Source organism: Euwallacea fornicatus, chromosome 3, assembly GCF_040115645.1.
Source record: "Euwallacea fornicatus isolate EFF26 chromosome 3, ASM4011564v1, whole genome shotgun sequence".
Taxonomy (NCBI): Eukaryota; Metazoa; Arthropoda; class Insecta; order Coleoptera; family Curculionidae; genus Euwallacea; species Euwallacea fornicatus.
The window spans coordinates 5,713,355-5,726,988 of NC_089543.1; the positions used below are offsets into that span (position 1 = coordinate 5,713,355).

The following is a 13,634-nucleotide window of genomic DNA, read 5'->3' on the forward strand; positions in this document are numbered from 1 at the left end:
TTGGTTCCACCACATTATAGAAACAAAAAAACAGCAACTATTAAAAATTCTAAAAAAAATACGTATATTTTTCTTTCTTTCCATAAAACACAATGATATTCATTTTGAATACACACGCTAGCTCAATTTTTTTGTCTTAATATTACTTGTATAATTTACTAATAAAATATATCTAACATTCTTAATTAATGCTATAAGAAAAATAGCAGTATTGACGGCGAATACGATATATCAATTATATATACAATAATAAAACAAAAGTCTTACAAATAAACAACAAACATTTCGGTAGAACACCTTATATTTTCAATGGATTCGAATGAACGACACCCTCGGACCTGCAAATATTCTTGGCAATTGAACTCATTTTCGTGAAACTGTCCAAGTTCTTTCCGTTAGCAATGGCCTTCAAATTAATGGAAACTCTTTGGCTGGCCTATAAATAAATAGAATTAATTACTCAACAATAGATTCTAATATTAATATTTTAAGTTTCAATTTTAAGAGTTGATTGCCCTGAAAATATTTCATTAATACGCGATTTGGATCACGAAGAAGTGTGAGTTATAACTTTTGTGTATGAGACTACAGTGAGAAAAAAAATATGCCTCAAATATAACTCACCTCAAGTGTCCAAGTCTCGGCCATAAGTTTCTCATGCGCAGCACTTTCACTTCCTTCCTTAAGCGCTCGGGAAGCTCTACTAAGTGAAACCATACTTCCATAGATATCAAATACAGAATTGGCAATTCTGTTTAAAATAAACTGTTCGTTTACTATACTTTTGCCATATTTAATAAGCACCAATTCTATGGCCTGACCAAAAGAGTCTATGCTTACGGCCACTTGTGATGCTGCCTGTGTCAGGTCTTTATGCACAAAGGGTTCCATTGAAGGAGGGGAACCTAAACCCACTTTCCTAACCACCCTTTTTGAAGCTTCCTCAAAGATTAGACCTAAGTTAGCTGTGGGGTTTTTGAACGCGTTTTGAAGCTCTTTCAGGTGAGCTCCTGCGTATTGTATACCTGAAATTACTCGTTGGTGAGTAACTGAAGTTTCCTTCAAAACATAACATATCTTCTCATCCTTACCTGTCAAGGCAACAAATAATCTCAAAATATCGTTGGTTCCCTCAAATATTCTAAATATCCTCAAGTCTCTCATAATTTTTTCTAAACCAGTCTCTTTCATGAAACCCATGCCTCCCATTATTTGAATTGCTTCATCACAAACAAACCAAGCAGCTTCAGATGCAAAACACTGTAAACGAATTAGATTACTTGGTAGTTCATATTTTAGCAAAAAAAATATTGAAGAATGTCCACCTGAAAAAGGTTTTATTTACCTTAGAAATTGCAGCTTCTAAATGGTAATGCTCGGATCCGGAATCCATATTCGCTGAAATCATGTAAGCCATCGATTCTGTAACGTAATGAAGCATTGCCATCCTGGCAATCTTCTCTTGTATGCTTCCAAAATTGGTGATAAGTTGGCCGAACTGTTTTCTTTGATTGGCAAATTCAATCGATTTTTTAATGCAAGCCTTCATCGTACCCGCGAGCGCAGCAGCCATACCAAAACGACCATTATTAAGAATATTCATGGCTACTTTGAAGCCATTGCCCTCTCCACCAAGAACGTTTTCAATCGGAATTTTTACGTTATCGTAATATACCTAAGAAATAGAAAGATAGGTCGACAAAAAAAAGTTAAATCATGCTGCGTCTTGAATATTCACCTCGGCAGTATTAGAACATTTAATTCCCATTTTTTTCTCTGGGGGTCCATTAGTGACGCCCCCAAATGACCTTTCAACAATAAAAGCAGTCACCTTATCCACCGTGTTTCCAGTTTTGGGGTCTTTCACTGGAGTTTGAGCAAACACTGTCATTATTTCAGCTAATCCTCCATTACTAATCCAAATTTTTGCTCCATTTAAGATATAATGTTTGCCATCAGGTGATAGCACAGCTCTAGTTCTAGATAATGAAAGAAAAATTAATAAGGACTGATAATTATTTAAAAAATAGTAAATAGAACATATATCTGATAACCACAATAGAAAATAAACAATTTTATCCATCACATTCCTCTGATATTTCATATTTATCATTTTTCTGAATAAAACTTTGCAGTAACATTTCATGCAATACTACTACCAACATTGAATATAACTAAATAGGTACTGAGATAAATACAATCCCATGATGGTAATTTAAGTAATTACCTAAGTACTATAACATGTTCTGAACACAATAATTGAACTTACTTAATAGAGCCTGCATCTGATCCTGAAGAGGGCTCAGTCAAGCAAAAAGCTGCCCAAGTCCCACTGGTAACTTTAGGCAGATACTTTTGCTTCTGTTCTGGAGTACCATACAAAAGAATACCTTTGAACCCAATTGATTGATGTGCACCAAGAGTAATGCCCACTCCTAAATCATTAGCCCCCACAATCTCAACAAGCCTAGCATATTGGGTGTTTGTTAAGCCTAAGCCTCCTAGCTCTTGGGGCACTTGCAAACCAAAAGCTCCCAAGTCCCAAAGCCCTGCCAAAGTATTTTCTTCTACTTTCTCTAATTCTTCATTTTTGGCAGGGTTGTTAATTTCAGTGAAAAACTTTTCCGTTGGGTCTACAATCATTTGCAAAGTTTCTCTTTGTTCTTCATTCAGGACGCTAGGATAAGGGAAAACTTGTCGGGATTCTATCTGTCCTTTGAATAAATTCATAACAAAAGAGTAATTTTCTTCTTGCTTAGGCTTTGCTCTGGGCTTTTCAGCGACTGCAGCTTGGGCAGTGGATGAGGAAGATGTTTTCAAACATCTATTATTAAGGACATAATTCAGAAAATTAATAGAAAAATACTAGGCGTGTCTACCTTGGGTAGATACTAATTAAAGTAAAACTTACCTTACAGCGATGCCTTCAGCTACAACTTGTTGCTGTACCAAATTTCTTGCTACACGGAACATTTTTCCGTATTATTGGAATACTTTTTACCCTTGATGTCTTCCCGAATTTGACTAAAATCTGTACGAAACCCAGTCGAATGGTTCGAAATTAAAAATAGTGTATACTTTGAACTAATTTATAGACTTTGCACCCTGACCCACATGTACAAAACAAACTGCATGGAAAACAACAACTTGAAAACAACTGAATTGGTGGTGTTTTCACTTTCCACGTCATCTACAGATTGGCCAGAGTGAACACGGTAAACGTATGTTACGTATCTGGATCCTGATTGCTTTTAAGAAGGGTGACCATCTGTACTCCAGAAGAAAGAGAAATGTGACGAATACGTAAAATAATGAAATAATATAAATCTCGCTCTGAATTGGGGAGGATGCGTTTGACTGTATTAAAATTATGAGATTGAGGTGTTCTTTTGATTCTATTGAGTTGCCAAATATGTCAATCAACCTGCTAATCGCTCAACTCACATAAGGGGGTGCTAGAGGGTGCATTGGAAAGCCCAACACGTGACTTTCGCGAACGATAAGAGTGTGCGGTTCTGAGTAGATTCCAACTTTTCGAACGACGAACTGTCATAAAAATAGAAAAAACTTTGGGGGTGTCAGTACAACAAATCGCGCTAATGTAGTTGGCATGTGAAAACCTAAACAAAAAAGGATTTTGTGTAATTATAATATTACTGAAAATTAATGAAATATGAATGAAAAGTGGAAAATTAATTGTTAAATAAATATAAGGTATGTGTTGATAATATTTTAAATACATTGAAGAGGCTTTATCACCATAATGAATTTGTATTAGACTGTTGTTTTAAAGGCTTTCAGCTTTGGGAAGGTTCTGGTTCAAGTCTCATTTTCCGGCTTTTATTAACATATTTCTGGTCCAGATTATGTTAGCATTGTGTTTTCTTTTTGTCATTAATGCCCTATTGCCACTATTACCATTGTTATTGTACTAAATCAATTCTGTTAAAGAAAACTCAATCCTCACATTGATCTTTTTTTCTTAAGATGCAGTCTCAGCTCGCCGCCGCATTATTAGGGCATAATGCCACCCCTACTTCTACTCATTTAGATGATGATGAAAATAATAGTTTTCGAGAAGAAGACACAGAGGTGGAACAGGAAGAATTTGATGAGGTTTTCTATTTTTCATGGTTTATTCAATATGCTACACCATTTACTAATATTAGTAGTCAGTATGTAGTGGGTACTGTAGCGTGATAGAAAGTTCTTCCCTTAGTGTTAATAGTAAATACAAATTGTTTCTCATATCCCTTGATCTTATTCTTAGGCACTGCATACAGATACCTCCAGTAAAATTGAGTCAATTGCATATGTGAGGTTCTGCAGTCCAGGCAACAAAATATAAATTTATCTCTTAAATATTGATAACTTGAATTTCCACTCACTGCATGCATAATGTTAGTAATAGCACATATCCCTATTGTTTTACATACTATGTATCAGCAAGTTTGTTATATTTAACTGTTCTGCAAAACTTAGAAATATTGCATGATTTAAGCGAATAAAAGTAATATTGAATTTCAAATTCATTCAATTTTCCTATATATCTACTTAAACACAATTTCAGGAAACTGAGAGTGAAACTCATTCTGAACATCCCACAGAAAATGGCAGTGAAAAGCCTGCAGAAGTGCGCCAGGTAGTGGGGAAAGACCCAAGTAACCGGACAGTGACTTTGCAAATGCTTTTATCTGCAGGCATTTTAAAGCCAGGAGCAGGGGCTATGACAATAGAGTATTTAGTATGTTCTGCCCATATTTAGTATCCAGTTTTCAAAATTAAGCTTTAGGGCCAAAAATTTGTTGGAGATTTACTGGAAGATGGAAAAATACGCAGCCAAGAAACAGACATAATATTTGCTTCTCCTAGTGCTTGGGCTATTGCCTGCAAGAGGTTTATTAATCCAGATAAAAAGTCTGGTTGTGGATGGGCTTCTGTTAAATATAAGGGCAAAAAGCTGGATGCATATAAAAACGTTTGGTACAAGAAAAAAAAAGAAGAAGAAAAGGAATTAGAGAAGCAGTTAGAGAAAGAAGGTGTGTTTCTAATGTTTTAGTTTACACACAGTTATTCACATTCATTATATAGTTGTGGCAGCAAATAGTCTTAATCTAGAGCAGCTGCTCAAAACATCCACATCAATTCCTGTAACTTCTACAAGCCAAGCCATGTTTCAAAGATTTGTGGTAAAACATAACACAATAGCAAATCGTACCCTCACCCAGTAAGTTTAAGCATCCAATTTATTTTTTGTAAATGTGATTTAATTTTATCATCACTTTCAGTGATGCAAACACTATGATTGAATGTGTACCATTCTCAAATCTGGGCAAAATTCAACCTTTCCTTGTGTCATTATATACTAATGCAGCATTGCTCATGGATTTTCATTGCCATTTGACAAAATCAGAAGTGTCAGGATATTTGGCGGGACACTGGGAAGTTAATTCCCACAGTAAGTTTCCAGGTGATGGTTTTCTTTTAAAAAGTATATCCCTATTCATGACTTGAATATGGTTATTGTCACATAAATTATTGTGCGTGAAGGGGTGACATATAAAAACTATTATTTCATAATTTTCCCTTTTAGTCAGTTTTTAAGATAAAAAAATTTATTAGGAAGAATTACCATTTTGTTACAGACTTACAAATTACTCATGCGTTTCCTTGCCGAAATACTAAAGCAGATAGAGCTAATGCACCACAAGTAGAGGCAGAAATAGCTAGAATAATAGAAAAAGAAAAATTAACGTTGGTTGGTTGGTACCACTCACACCCCTTTGCCGCAGCAGCTCCAACGCTCCGGGACGTAGATGCGCAGTTGGAATATCAGATTAAAATGAGGGGCACACACGATAATAGCTACACCCCTTGCATTGGAATTATCATTTGTAAATTAATTTATGCTTCATAATAACTTGTCGAAAGTAAAATATCCTTTTCTAGCCCCATACAATTACGAAAACGTTGGTTTGGAATCATCAATTATGGCCTACTGGGTGATTCCACCTCCAGAGAACAAGCCCAACGAATACGGACGACCAATGCTCATGTCATATAACGTAATTCAAGATTCAGCATTATATCTTCCAGTAAAAACTGAAATGACAAAATGTGTGGAATATTACAAAAAAGAACAAGACTTTATTAATTTTAATGAAAAGTTCATGGGCTCTAATACATTTTACATTGAAAAGCTCAAGGGCAGTTTAGCATCTAAGTTTCCTAGAGATGAAAGTGAAGCAGATATTTGGAAGTTTGTCAGGGAAAATCTGGAGTGCATGGTCGAAGAAAGAGAATCACTAATGTCGGCGTCCTCTGCCGCAAAGTCGACGCATTTACTCCCGACATTAAACGTGCCCGTAAGCATGAATTCCGGTTTGGGTATGTTATCTTCAGATATATCTAGCTTACTGTTCAACGCTGGGAAATACTCTTCAGCCGGCAGTATCCTGGGTTTGCCAGACCCTATGGCTCACAGCACTTTAGCGGCAAATAATATGTTCCTTCAAACAAATTTATTTAAAATGCAAGAGCTGTTGAAACCATTTTCGCCAAGCAGTCCCTCAACATCCACCAGCAAATCTTCCAAGTCAGAATCTAAAGCTCATACCTCTACTCCGCTTAAGGCTTCTAAAGAATCACCCGTCTCCAAACAATACGACTTTTCCATGGATTTAATGCACTTCAAAGACAAAATGAACTTCTTGACGCCGGATTTGAGCTCGAAAATATCAGGGAAGGACTTTTCAGCGGAATATTTGGCTAATATTGCCAAGTCGAGCAAGACTGACTTTTATATGCCTAATTTAAGTGTCACGAAAGGAAACCCAAGTGCGACCGTAGCGTCCAGCTCGGGCGATTATTCCCTGAATCTAGGCAAACCATCACCAAATACAGACGATGAGAAGCCTTCAAAAATTGCTAGGGTAGATTTCACAAGCAGTACATTAGATCTAAGTTATCCTAAAACTAGTCTAAGTACTGCTAGCACTAGTGCTGCTTCGGATACAGGCAGCGAAGCGCCTACAGATTTGAGCATGCCGGAAAACGTTCCTTGTGATACTGTTGAAAACGATGCGCCGTTGAATTTAGCAGGAGATTAAAGATTTTTATGGATTCCAGAAAATAGCCATCAAACCAGTCTTATATCGAAAAATTTGGTTAGAAACAAATTCTAGTCGGGAATCAACGAAAATACGTTCTAAGAATATCATGTCCAAAAGTCGCTTTACGGTTTTTACATCGTTTGCCAAGCGGATCTCTTAACCCTAAGCCAATTAAACTTTGCCATCGTCCCGCTTAATCCAATGCGAACGCTACCACTTGTTTTGTTGGACTCTTAATTTTAGTAATATAAAATGTCAAATTAGCCTCACAATTTGAATATTCTGAGGCCTGATTTTATACGAACATGTGAGAGTAAGATATAATTTTTGTCCAATGAGATCGACGAATTAATTTTTCTAAGTAAAAAAAAATTGACTGGAATTTAGTAAAGTGAATCTTAATATATCATATAACTAAACGTAAATATATTTGTTTATCTGAGAACATTTTAACAATCATGCGTGTTGTGTATTTTAAATTATACTTACTTATTTTCCGTTTCTGGTAACTTTTGTATCTAACAAAAGCAGAGTATTATTATATAGCCTGTAAAGTATAGATTTGTGATTTAATAATGATATTCGTGCTTATTGATTGCGAAACCGCTTCCGTTTATTTTTTATACTGTTTTACTTTATACATGTTTCAATATTTTCACTTTTTATAGACTTCTTTATATGTACAGAGTAGTAGAAGAGAAGCTGTAGTATCAAGGCTGTTTTATTTTATTTAGATTTGATACAATTATGGAAAAAAGAAAATCTTAAAAAATTATTCCGATAATTATTGGAACAAATTTACCGTTTATTGTTTAGTTGCGGTCAATGATTTACCATAATGATGGTGACTAGTATAGAGGTCAGTATTATGCATTAAGCGCCTCTTGTACATTGTCCAACTCTGTATAAAGCATAAACTTATAAAGGAAACATAGTTATATATAAATACGAAGAAAACACTGTTTTTTCCTAAATCTTCCTGTGAATATTCAAACCTACACACGAAAAATAGAAAGCATCGTTTGTGCTCTATTTGGGTGTTTTCAAGATAAACTGGTGTAATTGGAATTACTATATCTAGTTTTCCACATGACTTACATTGTTCGTCCAGACAGTACTTCTATGTAGCTGCCCTGTAGAACTTGTCCCAATATTCACATCACGGCAGTCTGACCCTAGAAAATTAATATCCCAGCTTTGGGTTAAATTTAATCGCCAAAGTTCTATGAAGAACAATATTTTATGTTGGCTTTATTCCTAAAGAGAGCAAGACTTTAATTAATTTCTCGAAAATTGAAAGAAAATCTCGAGTTTTCAGAAGTTTAAATATTGAAGGTTGGATTGTTGATGAATTAAAGGTGGGTTGGAACCCCTTCAAAATCATTCTCAGGGACTAAATTAAAAAAAAAACGCTTACACAATAGCACTTCTAATAAAAGAAAAAAAAATGACGACCTCATTTTTTTTTTATTAAGAACAAGTTCCATTATCAAGAGTCACAGTCACTTCTATGCAAATTTGATGTTTGAATAAAACGTCACTAACTATGTTACTCAAATAATCATGATCACATTTTCGAAACTTAGTTACTAAATAAAATACCTAACAACGTTGTGTCCAAGAAAAAGTGTTTATGTTTGTAAGTTTTTATATATAAAAACTTGTTTCTTACTTTCTTGGGATTATAGTAATTTATATTAACGAACGTGTGTTAACAAATTTGCTAATCATGCATGATCTATAAGTTACTAAATGCACTTAATTAAGTTAAAAATGCAATAAATGGTCGGGTCAACAGTGGCACATCTTAGAAAGATCCAGTTGGATTTTTTTTTAAGAAAAAGATTTCTGTATGTCCTTATACTACAACAATTAAGCAGTCGTCGTTAACAAACTTAAAATTCCTGTTTATGATTTTTGAATTTCAATACAAAAAAAAATCTTAAAACTTAAAACTGAATTTTCTTTAGTACTAGTGTTTTTCGGTTGTGCCCCTATTATCGCCGGGGAGCGATATGATTGTAACTACATTCAAATAACAAAGAACTAAAATTGATATTCAAAACTAATACAAACTAACTTTGTAACTAAACATAATGATATTAAGGTATATATCACAACATATTCATAAATCTATGATGGCTTCTTAGGTTGCACATAAGTGAGAGATAATTGTATCCCTAATTCATTAATCATTCTTAGCGGTTTGGCATTAAGTTCTTTTAAAATAATAAAAGAACAAGAACTAAATTTGCTAGCGAAGACAACGAAGGTTTATGTATTGTCTCTACTGCTAGACATTCGACTCGCATGAAAAATAACGAAACATGCATATCCGAGCAAAACACATCGGTGTATTACTAAGAACATTGTGATATATACAGGGTACATGATCAAAATAATCGAGTTTTTCCTATGACGTATTTTTTCAATAAATATTTAATAAATTAATCTTACAAAGGATATACACAAAGAATAGTACCATCGCAGATCTGGAGATACGTGACAACCTTTTTCGGATTTACCTAATCGAAATTAGAACCGACGGATGATTCACGATAATTTCAAAACGTCTGCTAATTGATTAGCATTCCGCGCTTCAAATGTCTAGCACTGTCCCTTATCGCATTATAAGATCTAATAGATTGAAACTAAATCTAAAAATATTCGTAACTTAAACGTGGATTCAATTAAAAATAAAGAATTACCTTTATCCCAATTTTAAGAAAACACACGACACAGAAGGACAGTTTTCTTAATTTTATATATAATAACGTGTTGCGCAAATCCGCTCAACAGGAATGCAAAGGCAGCTTAGACTTTTAATCATGAAAAACTGTATAAACATTTTAAAAAGTACATTTCCAAGACGATTATGCATTTGATAATTAGGAAAACTATCCTTCTGATTATATTATATTTAAAACTATGTAAATACGTTGAAATAAATTAACGAGCTATGTTGAAGTTGAGGGTTCTGGGGACCCGTTTCTCTTTCTGGATTTACTTTTCTTTAAGTCGTCTAAATAAGTCTGTTGCGATTCGGCCAGTACTTGAGCCATTATTTCCTGATCGAAATCTTCGAAGCTGCCTAGAAAATTTAGACACATACTATATAGATATCATTTTTAACTTTGTTCAAACGGAAAGCAAAATGCACAAATTTGGAAAATTCTTAAGTGTCTTTAAGTATACCTAAAGCTATTACTTACCAATATTATTATCTATTAACGACGAAGGACCTGCTTCTTCTTTTTGGAAGGACTCGACAGGAAAACTGGCATCATTTTGTTCAGAAATTCTTCGAGGAGAATTATACACTCTTTTAGCAAATGCTTCTTCTTCTTTTGTCGGGACGAAAGTGGAAAGTAGGTTTTCAGCTTCAGAATTATTTGATCCAAAAGTTGTTCTGGGACTCGCTAAAGGTTTCGGGAAATAAAATATTATATCTAGTCCCAAGTAATAATTTGAAACAACGATTTGCAGATAAAAACGTACAATAAAATCAGTTACGAATAATATTAAATTTACCTAACGGAGACAAATTCTTAGGGGAAGTACCTCCCTTGGGAGATGAGCATCCTTTAGGGGACATTGATCCTCGACGAGAACTCCTCGGACTTGAAACCATTGACGATGTGACGGTTGAACTACTCCCACTCGCTAAAGGATGACCCTGATCTTTAAGACGTTTCTCAGTATCTCTAAAATACTGAATATATGACTCCCGGGCTACTTGTTCTTCAATTGCTTCGTTGGTAGCTTCCCAGTCGGTAGCTTTCAGCTTGTCTTCCAACATTGTCTAAAGTTACAGGGCAATTTTTACCACCTAACTTTACAATCCGGTTCTTTCTTTCGTACCTGCTCAATCAAAAGCTGCTCACTGGCTCTAACACCATCATGAAGTCTTCTTCTATCGATGTCAACAGGGTGATAGTTTGGTAAACCTAATCCCACTCCAACAGATGGTTTATTTGGATTACTAATCGAATTATAATGACACATTCGGTGATAAGAAAGTCTGATCGGTTCGTAGCTATTAACAAATCTCGAAGAGCCATTGAATATATTAATTGGTTCTAAAACAAAAGTTGGTAAATTGTTTTACTTAAATGACTTTAGAAGGATACTAACCGACTTGATAACAATACACTTCAATCGTACGATTGTAAAGCTCGCTCATTGCTTGGATTTCTAAATGATTGCCATGAACGTGCCAAGTGCGCTTCCTTGCCACATACTTATCAAAATCTTCAGTTACGTAAGGCTCGAAATAATCGCGGTTTTGGACCTGAATAGGGAGGAAAATTAGTTGGTACTTTTAATATAGTAAGGTGGCTAAGGAAATATCTCTTAGCATCCTGCCAAGGGGTACAATTTGTCTTCTTTGATTTCCACAGAAAATTCCACCATAAATTTTTGTCATGTTTTTCTGAAACACCCTTAATATTCCTCTTAATTTTTTTTTCAGCTTGTAATTAAATAAACAAAAGGCCACATAAATCTATCTAACCATGAATTATGTCTATAAAATTAACTTTTTGCATAAGCATTAACCAATAAAATTTTTAATTTTCAATATAATTGATAAATGTTTGATTTACTTAAAAATATATTAATTGCAGCATAGTTACTAACGATATAGTTCATGCAGTCCTGCCTAACTTGATTGTGAAATTCCTGGTCTCCATAAACTTGGTCTGCAATGGAACGAAAGAGACAAGCTCCATCTTCATTCATCTGTTTAATTTCCCATCCCAAACTTGACATGCCTCGCGAAAAAAATTCATCTCTCTGTAATATTTAATTTATTATTTATATTAACTTTAAAACTAAACATCCTATTTGAATCATATTGCTGCACCAAATATTAAACATACCTTCTGCCATTCTTCATTGGTGAGAAGCCTATTCTTAAAGCTATTATCGTCATACTCATCTTCACTATTAAAGCCTGTGGCATCCTCTTTGACTTCAACATTAATATTCTTATTGTTATTGCACGTAGGTTCTACAGCCTGCTCGACATCGTCGGCATTATCATCAAGAAGAGCTTCATTTCCAATATCTCTTTTAGCCACTGCAATTCTATCTCTCTTTTGCTCCCGACGTATTTCGCGCTTTTGCTCTCTCTCTCTTTCCCTATCACGCGTTCTGTCAGGTTCTTTAAATCTCTTTCTTAGCCGCTCTTTCCTGTCTGGTTTACTAAAGAAACAGGGCTTATTAATGCAAAAGTAGTAAGAACTAGTTTAAGTTTTTTTTAGTGGAGATTTGGAAACAAAATTTGAAAGACATGTTTATTTATTCTAAACCCCACCCCTAAATAATAGTTTATATTTTTGGAATGTGCTAAAATGAATTAATGAAAGTAATACAACAGATTACCAAAACTTTTGTGTGTTAGTACTGGACTGCTAGTCTACCACAACACACATGCATCTATACAATTGCAAAACTATAGTGAACTAATTGTGAACTTCTAGTAATCCAGCTGATTTTACTTTGCTAGAATAATAAACTGATTTGTTTATAGTTTTGAGCAGAGTAAATTTTCTAATACAGCAAAACAACTTTAAGAAAGAACAAGCTGCTACTACTACATAACTCCTGACTTACACTTATTTATTTAAATATTTAATACATGCAGGCTAATTTTGGCTAGTCCTGCCAAAAAGATCTGGCAGTGTACCTTTACCTTACTTTTTTATCTGTTTTGGGAATATGTATGGAAAATTTTGGATAGGGGAATCTATTGTAGGGGACATTCTGAATTCTGCTTTAACACTACTTATATGAGGTGCAGATTCTTCTTATCTAGTAGTAATTGATGAGTTTATACATATTTATGAGAATTATAAAAGTGTTTTGTGTGACAAACAAATGTACTATATAAAAGGGAACGTAACGTCCACTTACAATGGAAATGGGGACCTCCTGGCGCTGGCATTATTTTCTGACAGAGAGGAGATTTGCATAGAAGCAATCTCATTTCTCCTATTATTCCTCTCCACTGTTCCCTACAAAAGACAAAAACCAACATATCCTGAATTAGAAATTATATGATAAATGTTATCATATTTCTTAAATTGTTCAATGATAAAGAAAATGTACATATAATATACTTAAATTGATGGAAGGTGCAACCTCAGGCAGTAATACTTACGTTTTGTTGATTGGGTTCATTGTTTTCTTCACCACTGTTGGCTGTTTTTCGGATAGTGGGTAGAATAGTCATTATTCTATATGATTTTGTGGATTATTTCTGCTTCTGAATATCCAATTTTCCGTAAAATATTTCTAAATACCCGAACTATTATGTCAACTTCCTCCAGAAAGTAAAAAAGTAACCTTCCTTGGTTCTCAATTCAAAACAGCTGTCATCGGGATTGTTCCAACTCACATATCGGAACGGTTCAAGAACGCCTTCTAGGCAAGCGCATTGCTCACTGCAAGTTCAAATCTGCAATGCGAGTTAGTTAAAGAGATTCTAAAATCGTTCTGATGTGGTGTCCTGATCAGTTG

General features: G+C 34.5%; 3 protein-coding genes across 8 annotated transcripts; 1 reads left to right on the plus strand and 2 right to left on the minus strand.

Moving 5' to 3' along the window:
• Positions 1–40: 40 nt before the first annotated feature.
• Acadvl (Acyl-CoA dehydrogenase very long chain) lies at positions 41–3,177 on the minus strand. The gene is made up of 7 exons (XM_066302293.1): positions 2,912–3,177; positions 2,270–2,824; positions 1,739–1,979; positions 1,346–1,675; positions 1,092–1,260; positions 625–1,025; positions 41–436 (listed from the first exon to the last, which is right to left on the minus strand). The coding sequence occupies exons 1-7, from the start codon at positions 2,971–2,973 to the stop codon at positions 299–301; spliced, it is 1,896 nt and encodes a 631-aa protein (XP_066158390.1). The 5' UTR covers positions 2,974–3,177; the 3' UTR covers positions 41–298.
• Positions 3,178–3,206: 29 nt separating this feature from the next.
• On the plus strand, positions 3,207–8,069 carry LOC136350515 (MPN domain-containing protein-like). Of its 5 annotated transcripts, XM_066302290.1 has the most exons (9): positions 3,207–3,714; positions 3,988–4,116; positions 4,571–4,744; positions 4,793–5,039; positions 5,092–5,227; positions 5,289–5,470; positions 5,646–5,894; positions 5,950–6,387; positions 6,445–8,069. In XM_066302290.1, the coding sequence occupies exons 2-9, from the start codon at positions 3,988–3,990 to the stop codon at positions 7,107–7,109; spliced, it is 2,220 nt and encodes a 739-aa protein (XP_066158387.1). In that variant the 5' UTR covers positions 3,207–3,714; the 3' UTR covers positions 7,110–8,069. The 5 variants fall into 5 exon arrangements, with proteins under 5 accessions (XP_066158387.1, XP_066158388.1, XP_066158385.1 ...); XM_066302288.1 differs by having other exon boundaries at positions 3,208–3,714; positions 5,950–8,069; XM_066302289.1 differs by having other exon boundaries at positions 3,209–3,714; positions 5,289–5,458; positions 5,950–8,069.
• Positions 8,070–8,560: 491 nt separating this feature from the next.
• Positions 8,561–13,566, minus strand: Duba (Deubiquitinating enzyme A). 2 transcript variants are annotated; one of them, XM_066302300.1, is made up of 9 exons: positions 13,276–13,566; positions 13,029–13,129; positions 11,993–12,317; positions 11,751–11,906; positions 11,247–11,403; positions 10,974–11,191; positions 10,644–10,914; positions 10,325–10,531; positions 8,561–10,203 (listed from the first exon to the last, which is right to left on the minus strand). In XM_066302300.1, exons 1-9 carry the CDS (start codon positions 13,345–13,347, stop codon positions 10,070–10,072), a joined length of 1,641 nt encoding a protein of 546 aa, XP_066158397.1. In that variant the 5' UTR covers positions 13,348–13,566; the 3' UTR covers positions 8,561–10,069. The 2 variants fall into 2 exon arrangements, with proteins under 2 accessions (XP_066158397.1, XP_066158396.1); XM_066302299.1 differs by having other exon boundaries at positions 8,561–10,199; positions 10,321–10,531; positions 13,276–13,565.
• Positions 13,567–13,634: the final 68 nt, after the last annotated feature.

What these genes read in the sequence shown, in the direction of transcription:
- Acadvl (XM_066302293.1), bottom strand. Translation starts at nt 2,973, where the DNA reads ATGTTCCGTGTAGCAAGAAATTTGGTACAGCAACAAGTTGTAGCTGAA. An exon ending in ATTATTTGTTGCCTTGACAG is followed by an intron (nt 1,026 to 1,091) that starts GTAAGGATGAGA and finishes GAGTAATTTCAG; the next exon opens with GTATACAATACGCAGGAGCT. An exon ending in CCGAGACTTGGACACTTGAG is followed by an intron (nt 437 to 624) that starts GTGAGTTATATT and finishes ATTTATTTATAG; the next exon opens with GCCAGCCAAAGAGTTTCCAT.
- LOC136350515 (XM_066302288.1), top strand. Translation starts at nt 3,988, where the DNA reads ATGCAGTCTCAGCTCGCCGCCGCATTATTAGGGCATAATGCCACCCCT. An exon ending in AACAGGAAGAATTTGATGAG is followed by an intron (nt 4,117 to 4,570) that starts GTTTTCTATTTT and finishes ACACAATTTCAG; the next exon opens with GAAACTGAGAGTGAAACTCA. An exon ending in TTGCATTGGAATTATCATTT is followed by an intron (nt 5,895 to 5,949) that starts GTAAATTAATTT and finishes ATCCTTTTCTAG; the next exon opens with CCCCATACAATTACGAAAAC.
- Duba (XM_066302300.1), bottom strand. Translation starts at nt 13,347, where the DNA reads ATGACTATTCTACCCACTATCCGAAAAACAGCCAACAGTGGTGAAGAA. An exon ending in AGGAGGTCCCCATTTCCATT is followed by an intron (nt 12,318 to 13,028) that starts GTAAGTGGACGT and finishes CTGTTTCTTTAG; the next exon opens with TAAACCAGACAGGAAAGAGC. An exon ending in TAAGAATTTGTCTCCGTTAG is followed by an intron (nt 10,532 to 10,643) that starts GTAAATTTAATA and finishes CGAAACCTTTAG; the next exon opens with CGAGTCCCAGAACAACTTTT.